This window comes from Lepisma saccharinum, chromosome 22 (assembly GCF_977018435.1).
Source record: "Lepisma saccharinum chromosome 22, izLepSacc3.1, whole genome shotgun sequence".
In the NCBI taxonomy this organism is placed as follows: Eukaryota; Metazoa; Arthropoda; class Insecta; order Zygentoma; family Lepismatidae; genus Lepisma; species Lepisma saccharinum.
The window spans coordinates 19,360,323-19,382,535 of NC_139250.1; the positions used below are offsets into that span (position 1 = coordinate 19,360,323).

The 22,213-nt window shown below is 38.6% G+C and overlaps 1 protein-coding gene across 2 annotated transcripts in view; it reads right to left on the reverse strand.

Moving 5' to 3' along the window:
• Window positions 1–17,828: 17,828 nt before the first annotated feature.
• Window positions 17,829–22,213, reverse strand: part of LOC146004957 (bifunctional FAD diphosphatase/FAD synthase-like) — a 110,840-nt gene continuing 106,455 nt past the window's right edge. The window contains exon 3 of one of the 2 annotated variants that reach the window (XM_083144030.1): window positions 17,829–19,826. In XM_083144030.1, the coding sequence (XP_083000156.1) occupies window positions 18,239–19,826 (1,588 nt within the window). In that variant the 3' untranslated portion in view covers window positions 17,829–18,238. The remainder of the gene's footprint in view (window positions 19,827–22,213) is intronic. The other variant, XM_083144031.1, reaches the window with a different exon arrangement.

A 22,213-nucleotide genomic window follows, 5' to 3' on the forward strand; every position in this document is an offset into this window, starting at 1 on the left:
CTCTGCCTCGCTATAGTTTACCTTGGAAAGAAAATTTAATGTAGCCTTCCCAACTAATTTCCTTCCCGCAGCTGGACACATGCGAATGCTGGGCAGATATGAGGTGCTCAGAGCGCAATTGACGGAACTCCACTTTTCATGAAAATTGTATAACTTAGAAGTGTGAAGTATCAATATTTCAGTGCTAGAAGTAAGTATCTCACAAGTTTCAAATTCTTGCTCAAAGAGGCAACACCATGTTTGTGCTCCAATAGCTAAACATAGGACTAGGCTATCTAAATGTGTCTTTTTCTCAAAACTGTCTTGAATAGAGTTACGCTACTTATGCTGTGAAGCCCTCATATCTGGCCAGTGTGTGTGTATATATACACATATACAGGGTGTCAACTAAAATTACCACCGGAAATATTTCGTGAACAACAATGAATATTGAAAAACTGCTTGCACAGGCATAGTCAGGAGAGTGGCTCATGACATTAATAGATACAATACATTCAACGAACTGTTGTATCCACTAGTATTGCTCGGCAAATTGTCCATGACTATCTTCATTAATGTTTCTCTTTTATCCTGTGTTTTTAACGATGGATTTTTATGTATGCTGGTGCAGAAGTCGTCAACGATCCTTTGAGTTTTATTTTAATTCTTAAAGCTCTTATTGGGTCAAATAAAGTACTACACGAGCATGGTGATGGACAATTTTCACGGTATACTCATTGATCGCACTGTACAGGAGGACAGTGCCGCCGTTAGGAAACGCGAGGCCCTGTGCGAACTCTACTCGGGAGACCCTAATATTATGAAAATTAAAAGTATGTACACCTTCAATGCTTCGTGAAATTCTACACTGCAACACCTTCCAATGGCGTAGTGATAATTTCATCACCTTTTGGCAGCACGCAGAGGACATCTCTACAAATAGCCTTTCTTGGGGGAGGGAGGTCCGACCAAGTGTCTCAACAATAATAATAATAATAGTAATGGAATATTTATGTATAATTATTTAATATTTTATGGTTAATGTTATTATCACATGAACTGGTAAAAAGAAGGTAAAATAACAAAAGAGCTCATTGTCTAGCTCAGGTGTAGTTAAGATAGCCAAAATTTGTATAAAAACAACTGACCTGACAAGAAAATTAATGTCAAATCGATAAAGAATAGAATATTTATTGAATAACAAAAAGGGGTTAGATTCATTTGACGGAAAGTAAACTTCCTGGTTAATATATTATGCATATTATCATAGCAGTATTGTCAGTGGCGGCCGGTTCCAAAACTGGGGGGGGGGGGGAGGACAGCATCTTTACCTTGGTAGATAAGGTTTAGCATAGTGCGGGGGCAAAAGTGGCAAAAAGTGAGGGGGAATAGATGCCACGCCCCCTAATCACCGACACTGAGAATTGTGCATTAATCTTTGGAACTGTCCTTGAAAGCCGTATGAGCAAATTCTTTCCTTTCCAATAAGTTAAGCGTAAATTAATAACCATTGATTACATAACAAATGCTAACATTCTTTTTAGAACTTGTTAAGTCTTTCGGGGAAGGTCCGGACGCCCTGAACCCCCCCCCCCCCTGTATTCGTTCTTGGTCATGAATTACAGATACATTCTTACCACTGAGATTTTTTCTGTCAGATAACATGCTAAGATGTTAGTACTCTGTGGAAGCGAGATCATGGTAGCAGAGAAGCTGATAAGAGGAAACATCTGATTTTAATGCCTTTGCTCAATTCATTCATTGTTGCTTATCGTATTTAAACTCTTGCACTAGAGACTCGTTAATTTTAATTCGAAGGTAATCATATTCTGATCGCTATCCTTTCCTACCTGTTCATTGCGTACTAAAGATTTTATCATTTTCCAGCAGAAAGAAAATGCTAGTCAACATTGAATGTGATGCGTGTCTGCAAACAAACATGCTAAAATTGCCGTTTCTTGAGGGTTTGTAGCTTTGAAACGAGACCGGGTTACGCTACTCGCTTGTAGCTCCCCAATTTCCTCACGATGGTGGGTTGCCACCGGTTCTATACACAGGCCGAAAACCCTGAGACTGAACGCAGGCGGAATCGAACCCATGCCGTCCCGCAGTCGGAGTTCAAAGCACAGCGCCTTAGACCGCACTGCCACCGAGGAGTATGTATGTGTGTGTGTGTGTGTATATATATACACACACCCCACCCCCACCCCCACACCCACACACACACAGGAGGAGTCGGAGGCGCAACCACAATTTTTTGTCTGGGGGGCTAAGTATTTTCATCAATTGGCGTTGCCAGAAATTTTTATTGGAGGTCAGCCCAATGATAAAACTTTAATAATAATAACAATATGCTTATAATTATCATTATAAACTAATAGTCCAATTTAATAGAAATTTATTATTATTATCACTCTTTGAGGAATTCCACTTTCGAGTACCTATGCGCACAATTCGCAACACAAGATTATAATATACAAAGAAACCTAGACTAGAAATTCAAAAAAGATATATTTTTTACAGACTTGCCACACAATACAATGATCTCTCATCAAGAATCGATATATTTTCCTCCGAGTTTGCCTTTCGGTCCTCTATTAGAAGAAATGTTTGTAAATAATATCAAATAGTGCCATCTTTTACTTATTTTTTGTCAATTTGCTATTCTCTTTGTATTATTTTGTTACTTTTAATTATTCTTTTTTAATATTTTTTGCTTATTATTATAATAATTATTATTATTGCATTTTTATTGTTGACAATTTCAGTGTAAAATGGTCACCTATGCTGTATCTGGAATTTTCTCAATAAATAAATATGCTAGGGAAGTATTTTCAACTCGATCCATCACATGAACAAGTATCCAGCACAACTTTTTTTTTTATATATATATTTTGGGGGGACATTTCCATCATCGAGAAATTGCTGATTATTTACCGCCCTTGGGAAATGATTGCATACATCCGTGTTCAAAGCATGATTTTAATATAGTTGATTTGAGCCAGTATCGGGAAATGGCTGAACTAAAGATTATTTATCTCCCTTGTGAAAATATTGAAGATTATTTATCTCCCTTGTGAAAATATTGGATACCTCCATTTTAAAAGCTTGATTTTAGTACAGTTGATTCCAGCGACATCATTGGGAAATGGCTGAACTACAATTATTTACCTGCTCTGGGGAAAGATTGGAAACTTCATCTTAAAAGCAAGATTTAATTATTTTTTTTATTTCAGCGCCATCACCGGGAAGTAGCAGAACTACAAATAATGTGCCGCCCTTTGGAGGTATGTATCCTTCCCCAGAGGGGAGGTAAATAATCTATAGTTCAGCAATTTCCCGATGATGGCGCTGGAATCAAATATATTTAAAATACGCTTTTAACATGGAGGCGTCCAATCTTTTCCCATGGGAAGTAAATCTGTAGTTCAGTAATTTTCCGATGATGGCGATCGAATCAAATCCTATTAACATTACGCTTTTAGCATGGAGGTATACAATCTTTTCCCATGGGAAGTAAATCTGTAGGTCAAACATTTCCCGATGATGGCGCTGCAATCAAATATATTAAAATTACGCTTTTAACATAGAGGTATACAATCTTTTCCCATGGGAAGTAAATCTGTAGTTCAGTAATATCCCGATGATGGCGCTCGAATCAAATATATGAAAATTACGCTTTTAGCATGGACATATACCATCTTTTCCCATGCGACGTAAATCTGTAGTTCAACCATTTCCCGATGATGGCGCTAGAATCAAATATATTAAAATTACGCTTTTAACATGGAGGTATATCATCTTTTCCCATGGGAAGTAAATCTGTAGTTCAGCAATTTCCCGGTGACGGCGATGGTATCACATATATTAAAATTACACTTCTAACATGGAGGTCCCCAATCTTTTCCCATGGGACGTAACCTGTAGTTCAACCATTTCCCGATGATGGCGCTGGAATCAAATATATTATTATTACGCATTTAACATGGAGGTATCCAATATTTTCCAATGGGAAGTAAATCTGTGGTTCAGCAATTTTCCGGTGATGGAGCTGGAATCAAATATATTAAAATTTCATTTTTAACATGGAGATACGCAATATTTTCCCAAAGGAGGTAAATAATCTGTAGTTCAGCAATTTCACGATGTTGGCGCTGGAATCAACCTTATTAAAATTACGCTTTTAAAATGGAGATATTCAATCTTTTCCCAAGGGAAATAAATAATATGTACGAGCAGTTTAATCATTTCTCGATGATGGTGCGGATTCAGAGGCCACATTTCGTCAGTAAATTGAAAAAAAGTGACTGTACATTATTGCTAAGCATAAGAAGTGGAGATGTGTCGATCTTACTCCATATAGAGAGGAGTTTAAGTAAAACGAAAACAGCTTTTTCGTAGTGTTGCCCACGAGACGAGACTTTGGCCTGTCTCGTCTCGTGGAAATGCTGTCTCGTCTCGAAAATATTCGTTTGTCTCGGGACACATGATCAATATCGTCTCGTCTCGAATTTTTAAAAGCCTGTCCCGTCTAGTCCCGTGGGCAACACTACTTTTTCGAAGTTACGTTCCTCTGGTTCTCATAACGATCTAATATTCGCCTAAGTACAATAGAAACAGGTTTCGATTAGCTAGTCTCTTTTTGATGGGCGTTCACCCCCATACTCCAGGCGACGTCATTGATTTTCATTAGTACTGAAATCATGTAGTCAAATACTAAGTAACACATCTTGTCATATTCCCAACAGAAGTTACGGCAAGCATATTAAGGCTTCAGTTTTATTTATTTATATGTTAAAGCTAATCTTTATCTAATGAAAAATCTAGCTCCAACCCTGAAATAAAACCGTAAAATACACCACTGATCAGACGCATTGGCATGCAAGAAATATTTTCCCATTAAAATGTGTCTAAGTGAGGTATCGCGTGTTGCCAGGTCATATCTTATTCTAATCGATTATTATCAACCGAAAAGAAAGACATCGACCCTTAGTGCGAGAATGTGACATTATAGTGCATAATTTTAATGCACGATACATGTAAAAGATGAAGAGATAATGCTTCACCTATGATAACTGCGCATCGTTCACGCAGTTCGTATGTGCGACATTGTTACATATACTGTTGTTACATGACAATTACCGTATATGATAATGTACGTTTTAAAAACTCTGTATATGAAGCAGTGAAACTACAGTATGCACATTCGAGGTTCGCACGCACACACACACACACACATATACAAGGTGTTTTCGTGCCCTTGAATCAAACTGGCAGGGTGGATGGAGATTGGATCAAGTACCAACATGAGAAGGGACCCTGGTCTGGAAATGTGTCATTAAAAAGGGCTGCCTATGAGAGTGAAATAAGAAAACTGAAAGATCCGGCTTGTAGATCTAATACGGACATTACTACAGTATATCGTAGCACTCTACAACGAAAACGTTACAGTAGTTCAAAACGTAAGCGTCGCACGAAGCTCATATCTGTCGCATTATCTCGAACATCCCTGGAATCGTTCTAACAATAACACAGGCAGCAAGGATTATTGCCAGGAGGGGATTCAAGGAGTGTCCCCCGGCTCGGCACCCAATCGTCAGTCGCAGTGGCGGTTCGTGGTGTCTGCAAGGGCAGGGCACATTCAAAATATAGGAAGTCATACCAGCGGCATTTAATATATCAAATTAAAAATATGTAATACTTTTAAAAAGTTTTCCTCGTTATAATATTTCTTTTGTATCAGTTCTATTCTTGGCTGTAGCAAATTTCTCAGTCAATGTGTCCTTTCCGTTGAATAAAATGCACGGAAAACTAAGAAAAGTGAATTAGCTACAGAACACCGCATATCCATTACAACTTTTCGTTTATATTTATATTACATTTTCTGTTGTATGTTCTGTTTTTATCCTAATCTTTGAACACTTGATTTAGGCAAAGCTGTGGTCTTGGCCGGCCTAAGTATTTGGCCAACAATCATTCTAGTGATTTAAAAATTGACTTTGCAATATCTCACCTGATTCATTTCGCTTTCTTTTCACGCGCACGGTAACTCGTCAGTAAAGAATTCACTAAATAACAACAGTTTATAAAAACTTTTGAAAGCGCATCGAACCTCGACAAGACTTCCTCGCCTCCTTCTTCCCAAGTTCCATCCCATTCAATTTGTTCGGTAAGCTACGGTAAATTGACCTAGCCACCATCTAACGGGAAAGCGATAAACAGCGGCCCCAAGTGTTGGGTCTCGGCGATATTGTGACCATTCGCAATGGAAAAAAACATAATCCTCCCTTCCTCACCGCAGCTCAGAATGTTGGGACGATGTTAAAGCAGTGAGGCAGGAAGTCTACAGTCAGAATGTGACCATTGCTATGTTGCCAAGTTTCGTCCAAAGCCGTCTTAGCTCAGATGAAGACTGCTTGCGGCACACCATATACAAGCCTTGCAAACAAGTATAGGATAGTTATAATTATAGTTATTTTTAGATACATAATGGATGGAGTGGCACGTGACCGTGTGACCTAAAGGTAGAACCGCGCCTGGCCAGTCGTTACTGCCAGGCAGCGAACGATTGGGTCAGTCTCCATCCACCCTGCCAGTTTGATTCGTCACAGAAACATTCTGTATATACGACACGTATACACACGTGTCGTATATACGAGTAAATATGTCTTCAAGTGTACAAGTTTTAAATATATCCCAGTCGGATAGCGACTCTTGGCACAGTGGTCCCAACCAACCCATTACATGTCGAAATCTTGCGTCAGTTTTTACTTTTCAAGACCCTTTTATGACGAAGCAGGTACGCAAAACGAAATTTTGCCACTTGAAATTCCCCCTGTACGTCTAGATACATTTAATGTTGCATGTCCCTCATTTCCACGAGTGGCGCCGTCCCGTTATTGCAAATCGATCACTTCCACGAATGTGTGTTTGTGTGTGTGTGTGTGTTTGTGTTTTTTTTTTATATTGTGTAGTAGTTCTGGTGTGTGTGTGTTTATATTGTGTTATAGTTGTGATGTGTTTGTGTGTGTCTTGTGTAGTAGTTGTGATGTGTTTGTGTGTGTCTTGTGTAGTAGTTATGCTGTCTAATGTGTTTGTGTTCGTCTTGTGTAGTAATTGTGCTGTCTAATATGTTTGTGTTTGTCTTGTGTAGTAGTTCCTCCATTCATATCGGGGGTTAGGCGTAGAGCTGACAACTCTGCACTGTAAAAAGACATGTCAAGAAACAGAAATATAAGGCCATGGATGTTCCCAAGGTAAAATATTCCGGAGGTAAAATAGTCCCCCGTTCGGATCTCCGGGTGGGGACTACTTTGGGAGGTCCCTGGACTAAGGATAAGGTCTACGTTAGGAATAAGGATATTAAATTAGGCACCTGGAATGTTCTGAGCCTTTACCGGCCTGGGGCATTTCAGTGTACAGTTAATGAGATAGTCAAGTATAAATTAGATGTAGTAGCTGTCCAGGAAGTTAGGTGGCCAGGAGAAGGGAATTGTAAAACTAAAAATTATACTTTTTTCTATGGTGGTACTGAAAATCATAATTTTGGAACAGGCTTTTTCATAAATAATAGAATTATCTCGGCTCTTAAAACAGTAGAATTTATTAATGATAAAAAGGTAAAGGTAAAGTGCTCCCCTGTGCATAGCACCACGCCATGAAGGCGTAGGATATCATATGCAGTTTTACAGGGTAGGTGGTGTAAAATTATTTTAATAAACATACATGCACCAACGGAAGATAAAGATGATAATACTAAAGATGATTTTTATACAGAGTTAGAACAGGTCTTTGATAAATTTTCTCAGTATGATATGAAAATTCTGTTAGGTGACTGTAATGCACAGATTGGCAAAGAAGATACATTTAAACCCACGATTGGTAAAGAAAGTCTTCATGAATTAAGTAATGATAATGGTATAAGATTGATTACTTTTGCAACCTCAAAGAATTTAATTGTGAAAAGTACCACTTTTAAACATAAAGATATCCATAAATATACCTGGTCTTCTCCAGATGGTAAAACTCATAATCAGATAGATCATATTCTTATTGATAAGAGAAGGCATTCTAGTATAATTGACGTTCGTACACATAGAGGTGCTGACTGTGCCAGTGACCATTATTTAGTAATTGCTAAATTAAGAGAAAGACTCTCAGTGATAAATCATAAGCAACAAAATCTAAAAGTTATAAAATTTGATACAGGAAAGTTTGCTGATGAAAGAATTAAGAAAGATTACCAAATTAAACTGTCAAATAGATTTGATGTTTTGCAGGATTTAAATGATGATGAAAATATAAATGAAACAGACGTAAATAAGAATTGGGAGCACATACGTAATGCAATAGAATCAGCAGCTAAAGAAAGTATAGGATAAAGTAAGCCATGGTTTGATAATGAATGTCATAATCAAATAGAAATAAGAAATCAGGCTAGACTTAGGTGGTTAAATAACTCGGATGATACAAATCTAAGCAATTATAATAGAATAAAGCGAGAAGTTAACTGCACGTTTAGAAGTAAAAAAAGAGATTACTTGAAAAGCAAAATTAACGAAATTGAAACAAACAGCAAAAATAAAAATATGAGAGATTTATATAAAGGTGTAAATGAATTTAGAAAGGGGTGGTAACCTAAAGTAAACTTGATAAAAGATAAAGACGGTGATTTTCTAGCTGACCCAACCGATATTCAAAATAGATGGAAGAACTACTTTAATGACCTTTTAAATGTCCATGTAGGAGATAAATCAGAAGTAAATGAAGTACACACAGCAGAACCTTTAGTTCCAGAACCTAACTTGACTGAAGTTAAAGATGCTATTAAAAGGCTAAAGAATAACAAAGCACCTGGCATTGATTTAATACCAGCTGAGTTAATTAAATATGGTGGAAATTCATTAATATGTCAAATTCATAAATTAATTTGTTTAATATGGAATAAAGAAGAAATCCCTCAACAGTGGAAAGAATCCATAATTGTTCCTGTGTTTAAAAAAGGTGATAAAATGAACTGCAATAATTACCGTGGAATTTCTCTACTCTCAACAACATACAAAATATTGTCTAACATTCTTTTAACAAGACTAACCCCATATGCTAATGAAATTATAGGTGATTATCAATGTGGATTTAAACGTAACAGATCAACTACAGATCAAATTTTTCACATCAGACAGACACTTGAAAAAAAGTGGGAATATAATCAAAATGTCCATCAGCTATTCATTGATTTCAAAAAAGCATATGATTCGGTCAAAAGAGATAAATTATATAATATATTAGTAGAGTTTGGAATACCTAAGAAGCTTGTTAGTATGATAAAAATATGCACCAGTGAAACAGAAAGTAAAATTCGTGTGGGTAATAATATGTCTGACAAATTTATAATTCATGATGGGTTAAAACAAGGAGATGCATTATCTCCATTGCTCTTTAATTTTGCCTTAGAATATGCTGTAAGGAAGGTTAAAGAAACTAAAGAAGGACTAAAATTAAATGGTGTGACTCAGTTGTTAGCATATGCAGATGATGTAGACTTACTGGGGGATGATATAAATACGATTAAGAATAATGCTAAAATATTTTTCAAAACTGCTAAAGACATAGGTTTGGAAGTTAACAAACAGAAAACTAAATATATGCTTACAGGCCGAAACCAAGTGTTAGGTAATAATCAAAATCTAATTATTGATAACAACTCGTTTGAACCAGTTTCCAAATTCAAATACTTAGGAGTAATATTAACAAATGAAAATGATACTAAAGAGGAAATAAAAAGTAGGCTTAATTCAGGAAATGCATGTTACTTCTCTCTTCATAAACTTTTGTCTTCTCGTTTAATATCTAAGAAACTAAAAGTTAAAATATACAAAACAGTAATTTTGCCTGTAGTATTATATGGGTGTGAAACTTGGTCCCTTACATTAAAAGAGGAACATAAATTGAGAGTATTTGAATATAAGATCCTTAGGAAAATCTTTGGACCTAAAAGGGATGAGGAGACAGGTGAGTGGAGAAGGTTACATAATTTAGAACTACATAATTTGTATTTATGTCCAGATATTATTAGAATAATTAAATCAAGAAGGCTTAAGTGGGCAGGCCATGTGGCACGAATGGGAGAGGAAAGAGGAGTTTACAAGGTTCTTGTTGGGAAACCTGATGGTAAGAGACCTGTAGGAAGGCCAAGACGAAGATGGAGGGACAACGTTGAGATGGACCTAAAGGAAATCGGTAGGGATGGAAAAGAGTATATAGATCTTGCTCAAGATAGGGAAAGATGGAAGGCCTGTGTTGCTGCAGCCATGAACCTTCGGGTTTAAGAAGGCTAGAGAGTTAGTTAGTTATACACACGTTGACACAATCTTCTCCTTGAGGTACTGAACACCAAAACTGAAAAAGAAGATATTCTTGTGCGTGCGTATCGTGGACGTCTCCAGCAATTTTTGTAAGGTGGGGGTCAGGACCTTGATAAAACTTGAATATGTAAAATAATAACAATAATAATAATTATCATGGTTATGTTTATTATTATACGATATAATAGCTATTATAATTATAAAACTAAACCAGTTGGATTACACTTTCATTATTAGTAGTAGTATTTTTATTGTATCATTGGGTATACCAGTATATACAGGCGTAAGTTGGTACCTAACTTTGTGGGAGGGGGCAAAATCGAACTTTGAGGGGCAGGATCAAAAAGTTTTCAAGCCCATAAAAATATCATCCACCCGGGTGGAGGTTTTCAAGTTCAAGTTTTATGATGACCCTAACCATACAAAATGTTCTGATGACGTCCACGATACGCACGCACAAGAACGCCTTCCTTTTCAGTTTTGCTGTTTAGTACCTCAAAAGAGACGCAAAACTATTAAAATGTAACATTCCAAACCGTGTCCTCCCCCCTGTCAGACAAAACAGTGGCGCCACAAGTGGGAGCATGAAGAAGTTACGCAGACAGTCTAGGGAAATATTCATACTAGGGAAACAGTGACCGAAGGATATGCGCTTTCACAGAATGGACCCTAATGTAAATATTGTACTCCTGGAACTGATCGATCACGCACAAAAAAAGCATTGGTGGGAGGAAGCAAACAATGAAAACTGGCCATATAATCGAGCACGTCGCCATGGTAACAGGTAAATAGTGGTTACAAATGTACTGCGGACATTGAGGGGGCTGTTCTCATTTATATAGCGATAGAGGTGCTGTACACCGGTCAGAAATTGCAACTGTGTTGCGGGTGAAGGCATTTAATTGTTGCCGATAACAGGACACAAAGCCAATTGTTGATTTTTCATTTTTCGTTTGGTTGAGGGAGAAAATACAGGATCGCTATGGGAGTCGCCACAAATTTTATTAAGGTGGCAGGCCATTGATAAAACCTGGCTATGATTGTTAGTTGATTTGATTTTTGTTAATTAGCGTCGCTTTTCTGCCACTTTAGGCTAATCGCAACCAGGCATAAAATTGAATTTGTGCACTTTTTGTTATTGCAGCAACAATAATAATGCTATGCTGAAATTATGAAGGGACGCTCGAAAGGAACACCCATGCCCTGACCGGGATTCGAACCCGGGACCCCTGGAGTGGTAGGGCGCTGAGATAGCCACGGAGGTCGGCCTATGATTGTTAGGATACAATCATAACTATTATAAGCTAATGAATATAAAACAAGTTTATTCATATCATTATTATATACTTGAGTACCCGCTCCAACAGATGAGTGAATATCCAGCAATTGTTTTTCATTATTTTATACATTTCATACAACGACGCATAGTTATTATATTTTGTTAATAACTTTTACACATCTCGTTCAACCAATAGCTTTGGAAATTTTGGGGGAAATGTAGTCATAAAGCTTATGTTGTGTGACCTCCCGCAGAAATAATATAATTTTTAGAATTTTGAAAGCCATTTTTTCTTTGGATTAAATGGTAGAGTATGAATACTGGGAGTTCTAATTTCGCTCCTGCATTTTGCACTAACGCGATTTTTACGTTGGTTTTTCTGCTCGCATACTAAGTGAACATTAACCATAAAAACAAAAAAACTTTCTTTATTGTAACTTAAAATGAACTATCGATATTTCCAGAGGAGATCAACGGATCGGTTTCACCTTCGCTCCCGACGCCCATTGGAGGGGGCGTGGCCATAAATTTTCAGCCCAAAATCTTATGTTCATCCGTTGCCTTACAACTCACCTTGGCCTCCTTCATTCTTCTTCTTCCCATCTTTTTTTCAATTGTCTACCTTCAGTAATTATTTTGCTCCTTCCATCTATGTCATGGGCCTCCAACAGGTTTTTGTTTTGTTTCCTCCAGAATTTTCCTTGGGATCCTTGCATGCATTCGTGTTACGTGTCCTGCTCATTGTAAACTTCTAATTTTGACGTCTGATGCTACACAGGTCCGTGTCCAGGGAAAGGGAGATATTCCACTCGAACTACGAGTATGAAACCTACGAATCTAACATTGAGATTTCTCAGATTTTGCAAGAATTTCGAATGGGTTGTTTGTGGAGAGGAGACTCCAGAAATGTGCAGTCTGAAATATTTGGTAATTTTAGTTTAATAAACATTGATGCAAGGCTACCAGACATCCCTATTTAGTCGTGATAGTCCATTCTTTTTAATCGCTCTTTTGGAATTGCAGACATGTTCATTATAAGAATCATTGCTAATACGTATTATTTAATTTATAAATATATTATTATGTAAATGTTCATGGGTGTTTGCGTAAGACAATTAAAGCTAATTAACTCCAACTCTCTAGCCTTCTTAAAGTCGAAGGTTTATGGCTGCAGCAACGCTTAAACAATTTGAAAACATTATTCATTTATGAACTATAGTACTATTCGAATACTTGTGAGAATTGAATGTAAACAATAAGCAAAAAGCTGTTCGTCGTGTGAAAGACTTTTCTCTAAGCGACTGTGTAGCTGATTGTCGGGTCAGGTCACATCTAATACTCCAACAGCATTTCGAATCTTCTTTATTCCACATTTTCGGATCTGGCCAAACACTAAAAAAATCTTGGGCGCAGACCTAATGCTGCATATATGTATAAAGCATTGTACTTTTGGTAAAGTTGAGTATTTTCTCTCTCAAAAGGAAGTATCCCACTGTATATTGACGAGTACCTGCATGTAGTGGTTCTCTAACAGTGGTTTTCTACCTCTTACGGTTTAATCGTTCTAACAAACGTTGATTAGATGAAAGAAGAAATATAATAATTAGGGCACGGAAGTTGAAGACCTATAAAAAGACCTAAAATATCAAAAAAGGACCTAAAAACTGAAAAAAAGGACGTATAAATGTGATCCAAATTAATTAATAAGTTCAGTTTTAATTAAATATTTAATGAATACGAGCGGCACCTCCTTATCTGACTTGAGATCTTTGCACGTGCGTGCTGTCTGGTCGTATACACCATGCCAATAGCTTCAAAACAAGAGAAATGCCACTTACAGCGCGACCTTCCAGACAAGTTATGGTTAAAGGACCTTGTACCTACCTGCTTCAGTCGTCCAAAAATGTTTTCCTCTCGTTTCAGGGATGGTTCAAATATATTTACTTCTGTTTTTATTATTTATTTACTACAGAAAGGATGTTTAAGAGGTGATGAACTGATGATGATTCGAATTGAGAATGGGCAGTAAAAACGTAGTCGAAAGAAGGTGAAGTCGCAAAAAAAAGCCGTTAAGACCTACAAAAAGGCTAAAAAAGAACCAATAAGCCAAAAAACGCCGAAAAAGGCCAAAAAGGACAAATAAACCCACCTTTTTCTGGCCTACAATCAGTGGCGGCTGGCCAAGTGCAACAAGTGCAGATGTTTTCACCTAATTTTCAAATTAATATTGACATTTTTCATTTGCTTGTTAAATTAAACTATTTCCCAACAGAACGCCCACGATAATACTCAAATAATACGCCGCTCGGCGCTACGCACGTGAAGAATTCGTCGTAGCATAAACAAACCAAGAGCAGACGCCGCCAGGTTACGGAAGACTTTAGCCGGTTGTCATGGCAACAGTGACGTCACCTAGCGTTGGAATTGAACGGGTGTCGCCATCTAGGTGCAGCAGTTCTCTCGTCGACAGAAAACATTGCATACAGTGGTTGGGCAAAATCGTTGCGTTCTCGCGAGATCTTGTTCCGCGTGTGTGTTTCGCGTTTTCTATCGTGTGTTGTGTTCATGTGTTGAGCTGTGGTTTGTACGATGAACCCAGTAAATTACTCTCAGTGTGTAATTTGTTGCAGCCACCATTTTCCAGATGGACGGATGAAGACAAGAAAGACGTTTTAAATTGGGGGGGGGGGGCACTGACACTTACTATTTGTTTTTCATTGCCTATAAATGTACTTCTTCACCTGTTATTTTAGGCACGAGCCGCTACAATGACCCAAAAGGAACATATATTACGTTGGGCCTCGTCTTCGGACACTAGAAAAAAAAAAGGATTTTTCCTTCACTTCCGAGCTCTAGTAATAATATACGTGGACTTGAACCCAGAGCGGACTATAACTTCTTTTACAAAAATAAGATCGTGATTTGACACTCAATACACTTGGCTACTGACACGCGTACCGAACAGGTGGCAAAAACACTGAAAACAATGGGAATATGTAAAAAGAATATGGAAAAATGTCATATTGTTGAGGCGCTTCGTAACTTCAACCAACAAGATTTCGAGGCAATCAGTGCCCATTAGCTTCATCAAATGTTACTTACCTGCGGTGATACAATGTTGTGGCAATCACGTAAGATGGTGCACCCAGGAGAGTTGGTGGGCGTTCACACCTCCTCCTTGCATTAAATCTACAAAAATGTTGCATACAAGAAAACCGGTTGCTAGAAAAAAGGCAAAACTTATTTTACGAAATTATGACCATTTCATGATGATATGCTTACTTACAGATCCAAGAAATTATTTTTTTGCAATTTGAACGAGACAATTTATACAGAATGCTACTTCATTCTTCATGCATACTTAAAAGTATTTCTCTTACACATGAAGTGAAAACTAGAGGTGGCAGTATTCTGTTTGTACAGAGAAAAGCAAAACAGAGTTGCCCATACAAAATGAAATTAGTACTTCCTTAGATATTACACTTCCGATTCTGATTACATGTAGTGTTGGTATGAGGTTGTCTACTTATTATGGTTCTAAATTTCATTTTATCTCTTGACTGTACGAAACTTTTACAGCGAGATTACATCATTTTACATAAGTTACGTTGTTTACATATTCTACATTGCTATCCAGTGGCATATGCTGAGTCTAACGTAAGACCTAGGCTATCTCATGATGACACCTGGTCCTAGGCTATGGAGGAAGGGAGAAGACTAGGCTCATTCTTGACGTCAAGGAAGCCACCTTGCCATCCCAACGGTAGTCAGGTTGCAAACTTATAAAAAATCAGGTTGCCAACTTCTAAGAATTCAGGTTGCCAACTCTTAAGAATTCAGGTTGCCAACTCCTAAGAATTCAGGTTGCCAACTCCTAAGAATTCAGGTTGCCAACTCCTAAGCATTCGGGTTGCCAACTCCTAAGAATTCAGGTTGCCAACTCCTAAGAATTCAGGTTGCCAACTCCTAAGAATTCAGGTTGCAAACCTCAGAATCGCCATTATATTTTTGAAATCAGGTTAATCCACAGTACCTAATCAATTTTTCTTCAGTACTTTACTTTCTAGGCTTCAGGCTTTGCAGATAACCTAGCTAGCCTAGAATATACGCCCCTGATGCTATCATATGGAGTTCCTGCAGACCCCAGCCTTTTCCCTTCGTATCTTCCACCTTCAGTACTTTGTATCCCCTTTCTCTATTGCTCTTTTCAGTATTCCTTATTGTCTTTCAAAAATATGTTATTTTCCTTCCACTTTTAAAATTTCTCTTCCTTCTTTCAAGGATTGCTTTTCATGTCTTGTACCTTTGCTGTGTGAAGTAGGATATCTGTTGATGATAATAACGAAGTAGGCACTGAAAGATAATCGTCCTGAAATAAATGGTATACAAAAAACTTCACTCTCAGCCTTACACTAAAAGAAGTTTTTATTACATACAAATAAATGATGACAAACTTACCATGATATATTCTTCAGTAATCCACGTCATAGATGAAATTGAGAGTTTTATTTTATTCTAAATCAATAAATCAGTAATTTGTTGCTCACAGTAGGCATATATAACTTATAATCGTGCTGTGCTATATATCTATTATTTCATTAGTTTTGTTATATTACAACTAACCACCTACAACATGTCCAACTTTCGAGATAACTAGAGTTGACGAGCTGTATCTTTGCGGGTGAACCCTGTCCAAGCCTGGCTGCGCAGTAGCAAGGGGGAGGAGCTACCGGCTGCGCGTCATTACCCTTGCGTTCTGTCCTTGCTGTCGACCACCTAAAGGGCGAATAGGTGGCAAGTACATAAACGTATCTCTCTCTCACACTGGCGGCGTAGCCAAGGCAACCTGCAAAGATACAGCTCGTCTACTCTAATACATATTACCATAAAGTTATTTAGATATCTATTGGTGGCGATAAACATGTTCTTCAAATTGTAATCCAGTTTCGCAGCCTCTGTGTAATAGTTTCTAACTTCCATGCGATTTTATCATACAGTAGAATCCTGACAACACTATGTAGTGGTTAAGTAGTCAGGAGCTTATGTGTACGTTTAGAAATGGTAGGAGTGGTACACAAAATTAAAGCAACACATAGTATGAGGTTGGAAGAAAATTCAACAAAACAGGACTCAAACTAATATCTCGAAAGCATACGTACATATATGAATACATAGCTTGATTCATGACAAACATGCCCATATTACAGAAGGCATTGAAAATGTCCACCACCAATGTCCAGGCAGAGTCGAACTTGATGCTGCATATTTGTAATGAATACACTGTGTAACCCATTCCACTGCATTTACCTCACACACTAAGCAAAACTGAAAGAAACCTGTATGCTGGTAACTGTGCACTCCACCGTGTACTTCACAGAAGCTACAGAAGCCAACGATACCATAATGAGTGCCAACTACAGCTGGAAGGAAGAGTGAAAAAGGCAGTAACGTGATAGGTCATTATCATGTCGCTACATTGCTACTCATTGTTATGCCACACATTGTTGCCATCAACTGACTTCATTCCCTTTCTTTCTCAAAGTGCAAGGTTCTATTTGCCGCATGTTTCATATTTGTACATTTTCAACAAGCTGAGATACGTGTATTCACATTATCCAGGACCTTCCAGCAAAAGAATCACCCTGTATTTTTGTTACTTAGAAATTGCTTTTCTGCCACTTTCGGCTAATCAAGATGATGGGGATGAGTGATGGAAATGATGAAGGGACATTTGCAAAGAGCACCCATGCCAGGTCACAACTCAAAGCTGGGAACTTCAGTGGCAAAATCAAAAGTTGACCACTTAACACCATCGGCCATCAAGGCTGTATTGCTGTCAGAAGTGATGAAGTGATCACACACACTTTTGGCAGTGACATGTAGGTAACTTGTGTCTTACAAACAGACAATAATCTAACATGGGTTGAGACATTGTCCTACAGATACATTGTATTTCGTTTAATGTTGTGAACCAGTGCGTCAAATTCCCAGCTATCAGAAATTGTTGTCTTTCGTGAACTTTTTGTGTGGATATTTCTGCATTTGAAGTCTCAGATTTACAGAATTTTCCCTCAGACGTTGATCATTCATCATCAACCCATCAAAAGACTGCATTGTTTTGGTACTATGGCAATTGTGCAGCAGTAAACATTTAGGATACTAAATGGAAAAATAACAAGATTCTAATAAAATATTTTAATTGCCGCAGTAACATGATAGTACAATGGTGTTGTGTTCCAACTATTATCAGTTTGGTGCCACGTGGAGATCATTTTTTTTTCACGACAATCACAAACAATGAAAGCTGTATATAATACCCATACAAAAATGTAAATAAAGAATCCATTTATATCGGGATCATCCCAGCTGATTACCCATTCAAACATAAAGAAAGTCCAACTGTATTTATAACTATAATATTTTCCATTGGTATTTATATAATTCATTTCAGAAATCAACTAATCACATCAAACTAAACTAAAACAGTATTTATTGCTCAAATGTATCAATCATGTTGCTGAATTATCAGCTAAAAAGAAACAAGTCCATTCCTTACCTAACTACTAATTATGAATGCAGGACGTGGATTCCGTTCCACAGCACCAATTCGAAGTTTTTATGTATCGTCCTCATCTTCACTAGAACTATTGCACTTGTATCTAATAGAACATTTCTTTACCTCGCTCTTGATTCGATGAATCCCGGTAACTCGTACGATGGCTGCGCATGTCTCCAGCATGTGGCACAAGATTGTCAGATGGGCTCTTGTCGGTTCAACACCAGTATTTCCCCAGGTTTTAAGTGAATCAGCCTTAGAAGCACTGAGCTGACGGAACAGAAACTCTCTTCTGCCGTACAGTCTCCGTGGAACACTTAACAAAGAATCTGCAACAGCATTTACAACTTGAGACGACATGTCACCGAAAAGATTCTTGTTCAACAAAAGCTGATTTAGTTGGTGCTCAGCGTAGCCTCCTGCAGGTACCGATAGTCCGGTAAGTTTTCCTTCACTCGTCGTCACCACCCACTGTTGAAGCAGCTTCAGACTCTGCTTGCAAGCACTATAATACTGCCCGCACAACTCTCGCGTTGGACCGCATACAACAAGGTGCCTCACATGGGGGATGGAGAGTAACGTAAAACAGTGGGTTCCAAGCACACATGTACGAACCCCAGGGATGACAGTGATGTTCCCTCCTTCAATATCCTCTCTGAAATCTACAACTGGCAGAAGGTTTGTAACTTGACATACATGGTCCACTTCTTCAAGCGGAACACCATGGAGCAAACCGAGTCCTCGTTTACGGCACAGGAACACGACAAGGTCCGACAAAACAAGTGGTGTCATTACAAGCGTCACTCCTTGCTCGACAAGCTTGTCAAGAAAGGCAGAATACAGGAAACTATCCTCTGCAATAGCGGTATCTAAAGTCTTCTCACTATCAACCTGTAGAATCACTTTTTCGTCTTTTGAATCACAGCGATCTGTACCATATCTTCCTTTCCAAATTATCATCTTTACACCAATGCTCTGCTCCAGATCGATTGCTAGCTGTCGAGTTACTAAAAACCCTGGTAAAACATGCGAATCGCTGATTGACTGCAAGGTAACCTGAAGGCTGAGGATATGAAAGTTAGCTAGGAACATTTTCATATCGGCCCACCAGAACTCTGCACTTTCGCACATGTGTTCCTGTATCAGCCTCACCATAAGATCTACTAGGGTGGAGTTCACGACTTGTGGAAACCTTGTCGCGAAGAAAGTTTCCAGGATATTTCGGCACATTTGCAACATGTCGGAACTCTCCAGGCCAACCTGGTGAGACTTATTGCGAAGCACAGCATCGAAATCCGACACAAGACGTGCTTGCAGGAGGAGCAGTTGAGATGCAACTTTGGACCGCTCGTGCAAGCGGGAACAATTCCGTAATAAATCTAAGAGGACAAATATGAAGGTCTTGCTTCCGTCACCAATGGAGGATTCTACCTTACATGCACCATCCAGTACCACCTTCACAACTGGGTCCCACTCGCTGCTGACACACTTGAGGATTTCCATACCACAGCTGGTTAACACCACCTGACCTGCAGGTCGATGAATCAGCACTGCCTGCTTGTTCGGACCAAAGGAGGGTGATATTAGCTTCTCAACTTCTTCAAGTGCCACTATAGACTGCTGGATAGGATCCGCGTCCTGGTTCATCCTGAAAGAATTACAGTGCCTTAGTATGCATTCATCAAAGAATTACTGACATTTAGTGCTAGTTCTCTCGCTAATACTTCTGATCTTTCAGTGCTATGTGCCTAATCCTCTTGTTCTTAAAAATACCAGGGATGATAAAAAAAAATACGAAGCCTGTAAATTCCAGTAGGTATTTATTAGAGTAATTCAAACGGACTCATGTAAAAAAAACACTTCATGCACTAGTATTCAACATAGTCTCCCTCCAGTTCAGGCATCTATTCCAGCGTTTCACGAGGTTCATGATGCCTGTCTCATAGAACACGGGGTCTTGTTTGAGCCCAACCCTTGCTTCGTGCTTGACAACATCATCCGAGTGAAACCAGCGTCAACTGAGATGCTTCTTAAAAGGAGCAAAGAGATAGTAATCACTCGAAGCAAACTCCGAAAAGTATGCTGGAGCACATGCCACTCAAAACCCGCCAGGCCAGAACGTAAGGGTTGGGCTCCAACAACAGGACCCCGAGTTCTATGTGACAGGCATCATGAACCTTGACAGGATTACCAACCCTGTGTAGCGCAGAGATAAATGCCTGAAACGGGGAGGGACTATGTTGAGAAGCAGTGTATAAAGTGTCCTTTCACGTGAATCCGTTTGTATTTGTCTATTAAATACCTACTATACGACGCACGCTTTTAGAAGCGATATCGGGCGGGGCCACGCAGGTGTGCGTGGCGATCAGTCAATGGCAGGAGTGCAACGTTGTACAGTTAGGAGACTGCGGCGCGGAAGTTAAAAGCCGTGTTCTGTATTTTTCTTGCGCACAAGAACTATTTATAAAATTCGCCACATTAAGGTTCATCATAAGATGGGGAAGTACATTTTGAACCTGACTGTCCAAGTCCCATGAATTTCCGTCGCCTACAGCCGGAGTTATCGTTCCTAAAAGAAACAAGGGAAACATCACCTTTCATTTCCTTCCGCCTGTTTATTTCGTTGCCACCGTATTGACGCAGCTGAGTTGTTGTGTCTTGTGTCTAGGGAAAACTGTGGGTGTTAAATTCGCCTCGATATAAACAATGACCCTTCATTGTTGTGGTCGTTCTCGAACATTGAAAGTCTGGGTGAGTTTGAGTTCAGCGTTTTCGTAGCAAGGCGGGTGTAAAATTATTCGCTTATCGTTCACTCGTGCGCCACAAAGAACAGTTTGTGAAAAGATTAAATACAGCCCTTTCGTGCAATAGTGTGTGTTCCGTGTGTTCTTTTTTATTTTAAATAACGTCACTCTCAAAACCTAGCACCAGTAGTACAGGCACCAAGGATGCAAAATCTAATCATTAACCTCCAGGAGAGTGACTCGGAAATAAATGAAATCAGTGACACGGAGACCGAGGAAGACGACGAGAGCGGTGATGAATAAATACCTTCAAGCTTCTTTTAGGTATGGGTTTCTCGTATATATGCTACAGTTATAATGATATTATAATCCTGTGTAGAAATATTCACTCTATTATTTCACTGTACTCATATATACTGTGCATGCATTATCAAAATAATGGACCCATCGCGAATTTTGTCCTTCCTTTGCGCTAGCAGTTAGTTTGGCAACAGCGCAGTAGCACTGGCTGGGTATTGGCCGAACTCATGTTCCTTCTAAAAGCGTGCGCCGTATAGAATTTACAGGCTTCGTATTCTTTTTTTTCGATCATCCCTCGTATATTCAGGCTGCCGCTGCACATCGACAAACTTTCAAAAACCCAACAAATTTTCTTAATAACACGATACAGGCTTTGGAGTCAAGCTTTACAAATCTTTACCTCTCGCTAAAAAAAATTACAACAACGATCGTTGCTGAAATAGACATTATAAGCGGGAAGGGGAAGGGGGGGGGGGTGTTGCCAGATCTCTCCTAGGCGCTCATGTACACGGAGATGGGTGCATATCGATTCAAGCTTCACATTCCACCTTGAGGATATCGCAATAATGTATTTCCAACAATGTTTCCTATCAAGCAACAATGAGAAGAGTAAAAATTCTAAAAATAGTTATCACGGAAATTTCTGAAAGCTTATCATTTTAGCCGAGAAATTGAGGGAACTGGTTAGAAACTAGTCTATTCTGCGTTAAGTTGCAAATGAAGCTTTCGCAATTTTCTTTGTTAATGATTAGGATGCATATATAATGGTTAACAGGCTACTTATTCACCATAAAGCCAATAACAGTCACGCAAAATGTCCATTACGCAAGGACGACGCACGCTGGAAATGATTATATATGTTTTCCTTGCACGTTAATATCTGGTATTAGCTACATGTAGTGAGTGGTATTTCTTATACAATACTATGTATAGACCGAAACGCTTATCCTATTTCATTACCCGCATTGTTTGGAAGTAACTAGTTACAAGT